This window comes from Eleutherodactylus coqui, chromosome 1, assembly GCF_035609145.1.
Source record: "Eleutherodactylus coqui strain aEleCoq1 chromosome 1, aEleCoq1.hap1, whole genome shotgun sequence".
In the NCBI taxonomy this organism is placed as follows: Eukaryota; Metazoa; Chordata; class Amphibia; order Anura; family Eleutherodactylidae; genus Eleutherodactylus; species Eleutherodactylus coqui.
The window spans coordinates 312,732,724-312,745,946 of record NC_089837.1 but is presented as its reverse complement, the minus strand read 5'-3'; the positions used below and the strand labels follow the sequence as shown (position 1 = coordinate 312,745,946).

Below are 13,223 nucleotides of genomic sequence, written 5' to 3'. Positions count from 1 at the left end.
GGAACGAGATCAGATTCTACAGTTGCCACCACCACCCCAGGTGCCAAGATATTCTTGGGAGCCACTGTCTCACTTTCCGGCGAACAGAAACTTCATGAGAGGGTGTCTGCCTTCACGTTCTTCTCCCCTGGAATATATGTAACGGCGAGGTTAAACCTGGCGAAAAACAACGCCCACCTGTCCTGACGAGCCGTGAGTCTCTTAGCATTGGCGAGATATACCAAGATTTTATGATCAGTATATACGGTAATGGGATGCCTTACGCCCTCAAGATGGTGACATCACTCTTCTAAAGACCACTTAATTGCCAATAACTCATGATTACCCACGTCGTAGTTACGTTCCACTGAACTTCCGCGAGAGGAACGCACATAAACTATACCCAGGTCTCCCGCTGACTTCCTGAGACAATGCATCCCCCGTCACCACCTCAGATGCATCAACCTCAATGAAGAACGGTCGCTGCGCCTCAGGCTGTACTAGCATCGGGGCAGCAGTAAACGCCCTTTTGAGATGACTAAAAGCCTCTAGGGACTCAGGCGACCATCTTACCAAGTTGGCACCCTTCTTGGTCAGATCGGTCAGGGGTTGAGCAATAACAGAATAATTCTGAATAAATCTATGGTGGAAATTTGCGAAACCTAAAAACCGCTGGAGAGCTTTCAGGTTATCTGGTCTGAACCATTGGGAAATTGCTGCCACTTTATCAGACTCCATTTGACCCCTAGGAAGTCGTGGAAGACCGCGTTCATAAATCCCTGAAACACAGCGGGGGCATTACAAAGTCCGAAGGGCATGAAAAGACATTCAAAATGTCTGAACAAGGTGTTGAACGCGGTCTTCCACTCATCTCCCTTTCGGATGCAAATTAAATTGTAAGCCCCCTTAGGTCCAATTTGGAAAACCAGTGTGCCCCTACCACCTGATTCAATAAATCCGGAATCAGAGGCAAGGAGCACTGGTTCTTTACTGTCATTTTATTCAAAGCCCAATAATCCACACAAGGCCTCAATGTCCAATCCTTCTTCTCTACAAAGAAGAGACCTGCCCCTGCAGGGGAATTGGACGGCCTGATATGTCATTTATCCAGAGACTCTGAGATATAGGACTTAAGGGCTTCGTGCTCACGCCCAGACAAATTAAAAATGGCTCCCTTAGCGATGGGACTGTCGGGGATCAAATCAATACCACAGTCCCACTCCCTATGGGGAGGCAAAGTCTCAGACAGTTTCTTGGAAAATACATCATGAAAATCGGACAAATACTCAGGAATAAGTATGGTATCTGCTGAACACATGGATATAGTGGCTAAGTGACTATGACAGGAGAACCCCCAATGTGTCAATTCCTGAGTGGACCAATCAAATCGGGGATTGTACAGGGCCAACCAGAGCATACCAAGCACTACATCAGCAGACACCCCTTCCATTACCAAGAACAACAGATTCTCATAATGGAGAACACCCACAGTGAACTGTAACATGGGAGTCCTCCATTGTACAACCTCTGCAGACAGTGGGGTAGAATCAATACTAGTGAAGCGTATGAAAATTTTTAACGCTGGCATTTCAGTTATCAGAGGTCTGACAAAACGTAAACTAATCAAATTGGCAGCAGCACCTGAATCAATAAAAGCTTGACTGAACTGAGTGAAATTCCGGAAGCTAATCTGACAAGGCACCAATAACTTAGGGAGTACCTGTTATCCTAGGCGATCCTCCCAAATATCGCCTAGGACCTGAAGTTTTCTGCCGGTTCAGACTGATAATAATAATAATCTTTATTTGTATAGCGCCAACTTATTCCGCAGCGCTTACGACTGATGTTGTAGATGCTTCTGAGGACAGGTTGCTACACGAGGTCCAGCTTTCCCACAATAGAGGCAGAGGCGATGAGTCATCCGGAGCCGTCGCCATTCCTCGGAACTTAGCTGATCCACTTCCATAGGCTCGACACCAGAAGTTAGCATGGGAGAAGGGTGAGTGGATCTGCCGGATTCCCTAGCCTTAGGGGTCTGACGTTCCTCTTTTCTAGATCTCAGCCTTCTGTCAGCTTTGACTGCCAATTCCATCGCATCATTGAGTGTCACAGGAGCGGGATGAGAAATGAGTAGATCCTTGACAGCGTCAGAAAGACCCAACAAAAAGACATCTTTAAGGGCGTTATCGTTCCAAGAGGTTTCACCTGCATACCGTCTAAATTTAGAGCAATAGTCCTCTACCCACTGCTGCCCCTGATGTAGCGACATGAGAAGAGATACTGCCAACCCCGCACTGTCCGGCTCATCAAAAATACCTCCCAGTTCCTGAAAAAGCAAGTCAACTGGCTGCAGGCAGGCCTAACTCTCGGGCAAGGAGTAGGCCCATGTCTGGGGGGGACCGCGAAGTAAGGACATAATCAATCTAACTTTCTGTGATTCTGAGCTGGAGAAGCGGGGCCGCATCCGAAAATACAATCTACATGCCTGCTGAAAAACAAAAAACTTGCTCCTTCCCCCTGAAAATACCTCAGGAAGAGGACACTTGGGCTCGGGGATAGAAGGGGTCATAGAAACATGCACTAACTCCCGCTACTCCTGGCCACCATACGACCAGACAGGTCTTTGAACACGACCACTAAATCCTGCAACTGACATGCGAGGGAACTCATGGCCTCCATTGAAGAACAATTTTAATGGCTAGTTATTATGTTACGGTATACTACCCTTGATACGCCAGCCCGGGTGCCCCTAGATCTCACCCACAACCCCTGTCCCTGCCTACTTGCCTCCACTCCTGGCTAACTCCAGGCGGCCAACTGGGCGTAGACAAGATAAATGAAGAATGGACCTGCTTACTTTACATCATCATAAAATAGAAGTACAGGACAGTTTTTATAACTCTGTTGTGAGCCCAATGCCTGAACACAAAAACAACAAAAGGTTTAGATTAGTTTTAAGGCAATAAGCCAGCAGACACAATAAAAGTAAAATACTGTAGGGAGTTGCACCAAGGACAACCAGAAGTTGCTGCAGCAGCTAATGGACTAAATTAACAAAGGATAAAGCAGAATCTGGAAAGTCAAGAAAATGTGATGGCATGTGTATGAGATAAGGCTAGTTAGCCCTTGAAGACAGTGTCAAGCAGAGAAGTCAGGCAAGGTCTTCTGAATTACAAAGTAGTCTGTAATCGATGCAGTGCTCATGTTCTCCTCCTTGCACTTTTTTCACATACTTTTTGCTCTGTGATATTTGTAAAAGCATATATATTGGGCCTCCTCTTACTGCTGGTATTCAAACAATTGCCAGCCTTGGCTCCCTACATATAACACAGACTTTCCCAGATGTAATATTTCAATCACTGCATGTGTGCTTCAAAAACTTAAAAACACTTATACATTTCTACACCTCCACCCGACTGTGCTGCAAAGGCATTTTAACCACATCTATGAGTTAGATAAAATACATTTTTCTCACACTTTAGCAGGCAGGAATTACGGATTTTATTCTAAAAGTCATGTACTGTATAAAAGGCAGACTATACATTTTATTCTTAAGTGCCAAAGAACGTAAGAGGCAGACAGCTTTCCTACACATAGCCAACAAAGATCTGGAAAACGGTATGTAACCACTGCCCTCTGACTCTCAATACCCTTTTACACTTCTATTAAAAAACTCTTTAGCTCTTTCATGGCTCAACTTTTTTAAAACTGAAGATGTCTGAGTATCAGTAATGGTCCTACTGTAGTACACAGATACCAAGGAGCCTCAGAAGCAAGGTGAAGCTGGGCCCCCCATCATTGTGTTGCACTCCAAAGAGAACTGGTCCAGTGTATGTCCCCCCCCTCCATCCCGTGCCAGGGAAATTGTACTGCATAGCTTTATGCAATGTATAGCAAGGGAGATGTGACCAAGAAGGGCTACCTCGTTTTCTTCAAGGATCCTCTATGGATGTACTCCCTTGGCTATAGCTATGTAGAAGCCTCTAGTAACATAATGTTTTCACTACTGTCAGGCTTTAGAGATCCATTTAAGTACAGGTACTTTACATGCTGGGCACTGACTTGGCATGTATCCATTCACTTATACATTTTAGGATATATAATTAGGCTAATAACTACCAATGCTCGCATTATTAATTCTGTTTTCACTAGCTTCTGATAGTACATCAAATATCAATAAGTAAATAAATTGTTAATTAATATATTGTTAATATATATAAAGGCGGAAGCCCTCACCGACTGACTCACTTACTCACTGACTGACTCACCACTAATTCTCTAACTTCCTGATGTCGTACAAACATGAAATTTGGCACGAGCATTCTTTAAGTCCTATATAGGAAAAGTAAAGGGGTCACAACTTGATTACTCAATGCTAAGTTCAAAAGTTTTAGCACCCCTATGTAATGTACCTCATCTAATTCTCTAACTTCCTGCTGTCACACAAACTTGAAATTTGGCATTACCATTCTTTAGGTCCTAAATAGGAAAAGTAAAGGGGTCACAACTTGATTATTCAATGCTAAGTGCAAAAGTAAGCCCACGCCTATGTCATGTAACTTCATGGTGTCATACAAACTTGAAATTTGGCATGCCATTCTTTAGGTTCTAAATAGGAACCGTAAATGAGTCAAAACTCGATTATTCAATGCTAAGTGCAAAAGTAAGTGACCCCCTATGTAATGCACCTAATCTAATTCTCTGTCTTCCGAGTGTCATAGAAGCTTGAAATTTGGCATGATAATTCCTTATGTCCTAAGTAGATACATACGTGTATACATATTTTATTCTATGCTTTCTCTGAAGTAACCACAACATTAAATTTTCCGTGCGAAAAATAGGTAAACACCTGTACCAAATTAACAGCAACGTTTCAACCTTAATGGTCTTTATCAAGCTTTCTTACAAGATAGCTTGATAAAGACCATTAAGGTTGAAACGTTGCTGTCTATTTCGTGTTATGGGGAAATAAAAGACATTTTTATATTGACAACCAGGATGCAGCTGTTTCTACATGCAGTTGGTAACGTCTATATCACGCTGTATATTACTATATGTGGGCGCTGACTGTGAATGTAGCAGGTGCTGCTCTCTACACTGGTGAGTGAGTGGCGTGGCAGCATTCTCCCTCAACCCCCATCCCCAGGCTAGTGAGTGTGAATTAGGTGTTTAATCCCCCTCTATTAGCCCACATACCTAAATGCCTTGGCGTGTTATGAGGTCTTCCAACCACATAGTAGAAGTATTTTGGTTAGATAATGAAATGGGACACACTGAGGCATATATTTATTTATATACGCATACTGTATTGTATATTCTTACTGCTTGAAAGAAAAATTTGGCCCCTACAGTAATTTACAAGACTTAGCTTTAAGAGTTTTTAAATTTTTTTTAGCTATGGGATTGGCAGTTGGTTGAAGCAGCAATATCTAAGAGAGAGTCACTGTGTGGTCCTCCTCTGCTACACAAAACAGGCTTAAAAAGATCTAATGGTTTTGTCCAATTTCAGACCAAAAGAAATTAAGCGAATCTTAAAAGTGAGGAAGACATACCAAAAAAAAGTTGCCTGAGATACAGCTCCAATGGTCAAGGCAGAAGTATGCAGGGTTCTCAAGTCAGCTATCCCTATTTTGATCCCTGTCTAGCACAATTTTGGCCTGGATAGCTGCTTTGGCATCAAATCAACATTTACATCAATTTTCATTCATATACAAACATAATCGCCAAGTAGGATGTAGAAAGTGATGCATCTGTTAATATGAATTCATGCAATATCATTACAATACTGCACTTGATAAAAATTACAAAATGTAATCAGAATCTTTCAGTGGTGCATCGTTAAGTCTGAGGTTGGGACATCGAAACCGATATATCAAAATATCGATATATTGCTAATGCTTTGGCGATACTTTTCCTCGATATTGTTATGTCCGATATATCGGTAACATCGATAGTTTAAGGTGATATAATATCGATTTTTGTAAAGTAGAAACGTGTCTTGTGTCCGGTGACCAGATGTTCTTTCTTTACATTCTGCCCTTTCCTTTGTGTTGGTACAGGATGTAGTTTTGCTCGAGGCACTAATGAACTTATAAACAAGTTCTAGAAACTTTTGGAAAGTGTCAGGTGACTCTTTGTCACCAATAAGGTTTGCTCTAGGCAAAACGACGCTCAGAACAAGTGGGGTCTTAGGCCCCTTTTCCACATGCGTTTGTTCATTGCGTTAGACGCAGGCTCTGAACGCGTGTGTCTAACACAATGGCTGTGGGCAATGCTTTCTAAATGAAAGCATTTCCACATGCAGATGGAGGGCTGCGCTGAACGCATGAAGGTTGCGTCTAGAAAAGGAGAAGCGACATGTCGTGCGTTCAGCATCTAACGCGAATGCAGTGCCCATAGAAAAGATAGGAGACCCATCCAACGCAATTACAATTCTGATTGTATGTTTTAAACACCAGCCGAACTGATGAAGGGGTTATCCCCAAAACGCGTTTTCATAAGCTGATCATGTACTTTATTAAATAAAAAGAGAAGTTTTCCACACCTCTGGTCACTTCCTACTTGTTTTACCTGTAGTGTTGAGCCTTCTCCACTGCCAGTTTTTAGTCCTATTCTCTTACTCTGTCACACCCACCCAGGTGGTGCGTCATCTGGTCAGGCAGCACCTCCACTATTGAAGTCACCACTTCACTCTCTTCACCCCGTATGTAGTATCATTGTTCACAACAAACACAACTGTACAGGTTTTGCTCCACCCCTCTTTTTCCTCCTCGTCAATAGTAGAAAAGTATAGCATCACCATTGTTGTTTATTAAACTGCGATTGTTGTGTGAGCCTAACATACACGTTATGAAACTTTAATATGGCTGCAGAGGTAAGTTAGTCATAAACTATTTAAAGGGAACCTGTTACCAGATTTATGCTGCCTGAACCATATGCCCACTCAGCCTATATATGTTATATTCTGAAACGCTCCTGCATTTCTAAAAAGAACATACTTAGAAGTTTGATTCAGAACTGAGATCTCTAGTCAGCAACAAAAGTGACATCTCCTCTCCCAGTTTGTCTTGATGACATAGGAGATCCCGGCGCGGTTCACCTCTTTGACTCCAAGCGCTGTTTCAGCTGAGCTCCAAGTCAAACATTCAAGTAGGTGTTTTCTGAAACGCAGCAGCGTTTTAAGATAAAACAGGCATGGGCCAAATGAGCATAGAAAGAGATAGAAAGCAGAGGGTGGTAATAAATGGTTCGTACTCTGATTGGGCCACCATTGCTAGCGGGGTGCCACAGGGATCAGTACTAGGCCCCATTCTGTTCAATATATTTATCAACGACCTGATAGAGGGACTGCACAGCAAAAGATCAATATTTGCAAATGATACAAAATCATATAAGACAGTTAAAGGGGTTGTCCCGCGGCAGCAAGTGGGTCTATACACTTCTGTATGGCCATATTAATGCACTTTGTAATGTACATTGTGCATTAATTATGAGCCATACAGAAGTTATCAAAAGTTTTATACTTACCTGCTCCGTTGCTAGCGTCCTCGTTCCCATGGAGCCGACTAATTTTCGCCCTCCGATGGCCAAATTAGCCGCGCTTGCGCAGTCCGGGTCTTCTGCTTTCTTCTATGGAGCCTCTCGTGCAGAATGCCGGCTCCGTGTAGCTCCGCCCCGTCACGTGCCGATTCCAGCCAATCAGGAGGCTGGAATCGGCAATGGACCGCACAGAAGAGCTGCGGTCCACGGAGGAAGAGGATCCCGGCGGCCATCTTCACCGGTAAGTATAGAAGTCACCAGAGCGCGGGGATTAAGGTAAGCGCTCCGGTAAGCTTTCTTTAGGTCCCTGCATCGGGGTTGTCTCGCGCCGAACGGGGGGGGGGGTTGAAAAAAAAAACAACCCGTTTCGGCGCGGGACAACCCCTTTAATACAATAGAGGACAATGTGCGGCTGCATATGAACCTATATAAACTGGGGGCTTGGGCAGAAAAATGGGAAATGAAGTTCAATGTTGACAAATGTAAGGTTATGCACATGGGAAGGAGAAACGGATGTCACCAATATACACTAAATGGGGTAATGCTAGGGAAAACTGAGATGGAAAAAGACCTGGGGGTACTAGTGGATTGTAGATTTAACTGGAACAATCAATGCCAGTCAGCTGCTGCAAAAGCAAATAAAGTCTTGGGGTGCATTAAAAGAGGTATAGGGGCAAGGGAGGAGAACATTATCCTTCCATTATATAAGGCACTTGTCAGGCCTCACATGGAATACTGCGCACAGTTCTGGTCACCGGTGCTCAGGAAAGATGCTGCAGTGCTTGAGGAGGTTCAAAGAAGGGCAACTAAATTGATAAATGGAATGAGGGGACTGGAATACCCAGAGAGGCTATCAAAATTAAGATTATTCACGCTGGAAAAAAGACGGTTAAGGGGCGATCAAATAACTATGTATAAATACATTAGGGGACAATACAAGGATCTCTCCCATGATCTGTTTATACCCAGGACTGTGTCGGTAACAAGAGGGCATCCGCTAAGTCTAGAAGAAAGCAGGTTTCATCACCAACACAAAAGGGCGTTCTTTACTGTTAGAGCAGTGAGACTGTGGAACTCTCTGCCTGAGGACGTGGTGATGGCAAAATCCATAGAGGAGTTTAAGAGGGAACAAGATGTCTTTATAGAGCGCTACGATATTACAGGATATAGACATTCTGGGTCTTACAGTCGGGTAGGAACTTTCAGAGGTGGATCCAGGGATTATTCTGACTGCCATTATGGAGTCGGGAAGGAATTTTTCCCCCGATGGGCTAATTGGTTTCTGCTTCTTGGGGTTTTTCGCCTTCCTCTGGATCAACAAGGAGGTTGAAACAGGCTGAACTGGATGGACATTGTCTTCATTCAGATTAACATACTATGTTACCATATTACTATATCTGTCCCGGGTTTACGCTGCCCATCGTTTGGGCAGTATGAACCTGGTGACAGGTGCACTTTAAATTAACAAAAGCTCATGTACTATAAGTAGCCTTACTTTTTATTGTATTTGAATTTCCCAAATTTCCTAAACTCTTAATTAAAAATTTGTTCACAGAGTGAAGTGAAGATGTCCTTGCAACACAGCACTTTATTCCTTTTGGTGGCTGCAATGGGATCAGTGTCTGGAGGTGGACCAGCAGGAGGAGGATATCCTCAAATGAAATATGTAAATCCAATGATAAAAGGACCTTTGGGGCCACCATTTAGAGAAGGAAAGGGGCAATATTTAGGTAAGATTGTTCTTAATTTCTTTTTTGTTGAACATAAAAGTGCTTATATTTTACATGTTAAATGTATGATTACCATTGATTCACATAATCAAAATTGAATTGCATGATAAAATAAGAGGGTGCTGTTATGGTTCATCTGTTCTTTCATAAAAATGCAGGACAGACCAAGTGAAATGTGTCATAGAATCAGAATGAAGCTGGACATAGATATTAAGGCCCATTTACGCATCACAGGCCTCTCACTAGCCAAGCCAGGATCCTACTGCACACTGATGGGGGGTAAAAACCCTGAAACAGCTGTCTGTGTATGGATTCTGGCTTGCTTTACAATTTCCAACCATTGCTCTACAGACCTGTATAAAGGGTCAAGCATTGATTTGAAGGCAACGATCATCCAATAGGTGGCGCTGTAGAGGTATTTTCCTTATTTGCATGATAGCCATTCAAATACATAGATGGACTTCATAGTCATCTTATGGAATAGCTCTCAATTCTGTCTCATAGAGGGGAGTCTTAACAAGGCGTACGAACTGGAATAGGCCCTAAGGGCTCAGTCACATGGGCGCATCGGCGCCTGTGTTAGTGCAGGTAGCAGACGTACCTGAAGACAGACATCTCTCTGCAGCGCCGGAGGAAAAAACATGTGACTGGCTTCATTGCCGGTCATGTGTTCTTTCATCAGCGCTGCAAAGAGACGTCTGTCTTCAGGTACGTCCGTCTTCTTTCTGCAGTAACGGCTCAGTCACACGGGCGCATCGGCGCTGGTGTACGGGTGCCGATGCGCCCGTGTGACTGAGCCCTCAGGAACAATCGCTTTAATGAAGCAGGTCCAGAACAATATCGTCACCGGGACTATTTTATCACACCTCGTTTTCTCTGAATGTCCAGAAACATTTACCTATATTACTCAATCATATAAGCTGCTGTTTTTTTGTTTTTGCTGACAAAAGGTGAAAAAAATACCAAACATGTTTGTAGAGGCCCATTCTGATGCCTGTATATCTGGGCCATGGGCCGTCCACGGACAGCACAAAAACCCATAATAGCCTATGAGGCTATTCACATGACTGATTTTTAATATGGGCTGATGGTCTATGTAAAAAAAATCACAGTATGCCCTATTCTTGCCTGTTTTCACAGAAGGGCATGCTAGGCACAGGGCTCCGTTAATATGGGGCAGCACAGAGACAACATCTGTTTGCTGTCCGATGTTTTTTGTATCCAAATTCTAAAAAAGCACACAGCCATACTAAATGAATAAATTCAAATATAGAGAATTATGAAGGGTCAAGATAGAACAAGAATATACAGAAGTTTGTGGGGAAGGCAAAAGAGAAAGGAACAGACAGAAGTGAGGAATCCAGTGCATAAAGTTCAGGAAGCTAAACATGAAAATGCAGCATAGTCACATGAACACAAGGGGGAAGACATCGGGTTCACAAAGATATAGAGACAAAAGTGGAAGATATACATACAGCAACAGTTCTAGAAACAAAAATTACATAACAGGAGGTTAATAACTATAAAAGAGGCGAACATAATCAATCAGCTAGAGGTTAGACTATCCAGTTAAGGGACAGACGCCACATGCAGGGGGTGGGCACACTAAAATGGTCAGTAGGGTCAGACTGCAGACAAAGCAGGATACAGGAAGTCCTGACAAGAAGAAGCTCTATTCAAAGTTCTTAAGTTGTGGAAAAATGTCTAAAAATAGGTAACATTCCCTTTAATGTATTTCCTCAAACAGTTGTTTTGCATTTTTTCTGCTTCCTCAAAATTCACTTCTCCCTTAGGACAGGAAAATTAAAGTTGCATGTCTCTATGTTTAGTACTTAGCATTATTTATGTTGGATCACACAACTGTAAAATCTTTTACTTCGCTAAGAAATTTATCATCAGATGGCTAGTCGTGTTTTTATAGTAACTATCTCAGATAGACACAGTAAAGTGCATTCTCAGAATTTACCAGCAGGGGGTGACATAATGTCAACACAAGAACACGATACTTCATGCTTGCATCCATGGTTATAGAAATATTGTGTATCTTTTGTATAAAATGTGCAGTCTTTATGATGTATTATTATGGTGTGTAGACACTGACATTTGTAGTTTCATCTAATGGGTTATATACTATGGGTAACTTGAGTATCCTTATTTATTATGTATTATCTTGAAAATCGTCCAAGTTGATAGGAACTAAAATGATAAAGAGCCCATCTCATCTAATAATTTGGAGACTTTTGCGCAGTTTGTAAGGGAACAGAATTTCTGTGACATGCTAATATGAGTATTATCTGCAGAATGGTATATGTCCCACTGAGATAACAGTCACTGGTTGCTTCAGTGTATGAATGAGAAGCTTAGAAAGCCTTTGCCTTGTGGAGGACAGGAACCAGATTCACACTGCTGTGCTGTGGATCTCGGCCCGTCAATATGCAGCATATTCACCGACCGAAATATGCTGATTTCCTGCATGTTTATGCCTATCGGGAGTTTTTAGGCACATAAAAAAACAAACTCCATTGACTTCTTGCGTATTTATGCACGCCCATTGATTTCAATGGACTATTTCAGTGCGTAATACGCCCCAAAATAGGGCATGATGCGTGTTTTTCACCTGACCCAAAGTGAGAAAAATACGCAGCTGTGAACGAACCCATTGAAATCAATGGGGTCTATTCACTATGCATTGCTCACGTAAAAAATATGCGCGTAATACAAAGCGTACTTACATTCACGTGAATGAGCCCTAGAACCCTGTAACATCTTTGTTTTTCACTGAAGTTGTCTTTTGCCCTCTTGATGAGACAATTTCATTTTCATCCTTGCCTTTGACAAATGCGTATGAGGGCTTGTTCTTTTGTGTGATGATTTGTATTTTTAATGGCAACATTTAATTATAGCATATAACATATGAGGAAATTTATTTAAAAGCTGGTATGCGGGTTCAGAGGCGTAACTTGAAGCTTCTGGTCCCCGGTGCAAAATCTGCAACAGGGCCCCCAACTATAATGCTTTTTTCATAGTACTGGGCTCACAATATGTAGAAGAGAGGCCTTGTGGGCCCCCCTAAGGCTCCTGGGCCCGGGTGCAACCGCATCCCCTGCACCCCCTATAGTTACGCCCCTGTGTGGGTCTGATATTCATTATGCTATAAAAATTACGTCTTTTTTAAGGCCGGGCTCACAAGACGGTATTGGAATTGCGTATTACACAGGCTCTGTACACCCGCATGATACTCAGTAGTTTGCAGGCAATCAATTGCATTGCCTTACGCAGTTCTATCTTTATGTTTTACGCTTACAGCTGTGTGAGCCTGGCCTCATTCTGTGGGTCGGTATGATTACAGTGATGCTAAATGTTAATAGTTTTTGTTATGTTTTAGTACATTTAAAAACTAATTTAGCTTTGTGTTGCTATTATCTGATACCTTAAAGGGGTTGTCCGGCCATAAACATTAGGTCTCATTACTTCTGTTTGTCCATTTCCATGCACTTTGTAATATACATTGTGCATGGAAAATGAAGCAAACAGAAGTTTTGGACTTACCTGAAGGGATGCCCCCCCCCCCCTGTGTTGCTCCTCCGTCGTCCCTGGTTACCACAAGAATCTTCTCTTCTTCTTGTCGGGCCGCAGCAGCTCTTGTCGGCGCGGGAACGAGCCTCTTCTCATCCGCGCATGCGCAGTTCTTCTCTCTGCAGCCGGGACCGATATACGATCTGCTTGTGTGCAGGGGGGGGAGGATGGAAGAGCCTCAGAGCAGGAACTGAGCTCCCGCCCCCTCTCTGCCTCCTTTCCGCCCCTCTGCACTATTTGCAATGGGGAGAGCCGAGCCGGGGCGGGGCTAATTCTCGGCCCTTAGCCACGCCCCCGTCCCTCCTCTCCTCATTGAAAATAGTGCAGAGGGGCGGAAAGGAGGCAGAGAGGGGGCGGGAGCTCAGTTCCTGCTCTGAGGCTCTTCCATCCTCCCCCCCC

General features: G+C 43.1%; 1 protein-coding gene across 4 annotated transcripts in view; it reads left to right on the top strand.

Annotated features, from left to right (window-relative positions):
• COL8A2 (collagen type VIII alpha 2 chain) overlaps positions 1-13,223 on the top strand; it is a 133,734-nt gene that overhangs the window by 95,488 nt on the left and 25,023 nt on the right. For all 4 annotated transcript variants that reach the window (XM_066574980.1, XM_066574981.1, XM_066574982.1 and 1 more), the window contains one exon: positions 9,074-9,248. In XM_066574980.1, the coding sequence (XP_066431077.1) occupies positions 9,086-9,248 (163 nt within the window). In that variant the 5' untranslated portion in view covers positions 9,074-9,085. The remainder of the gene's footprint in view (positions 1-9,073; positions 9,249-13,223) is intronic.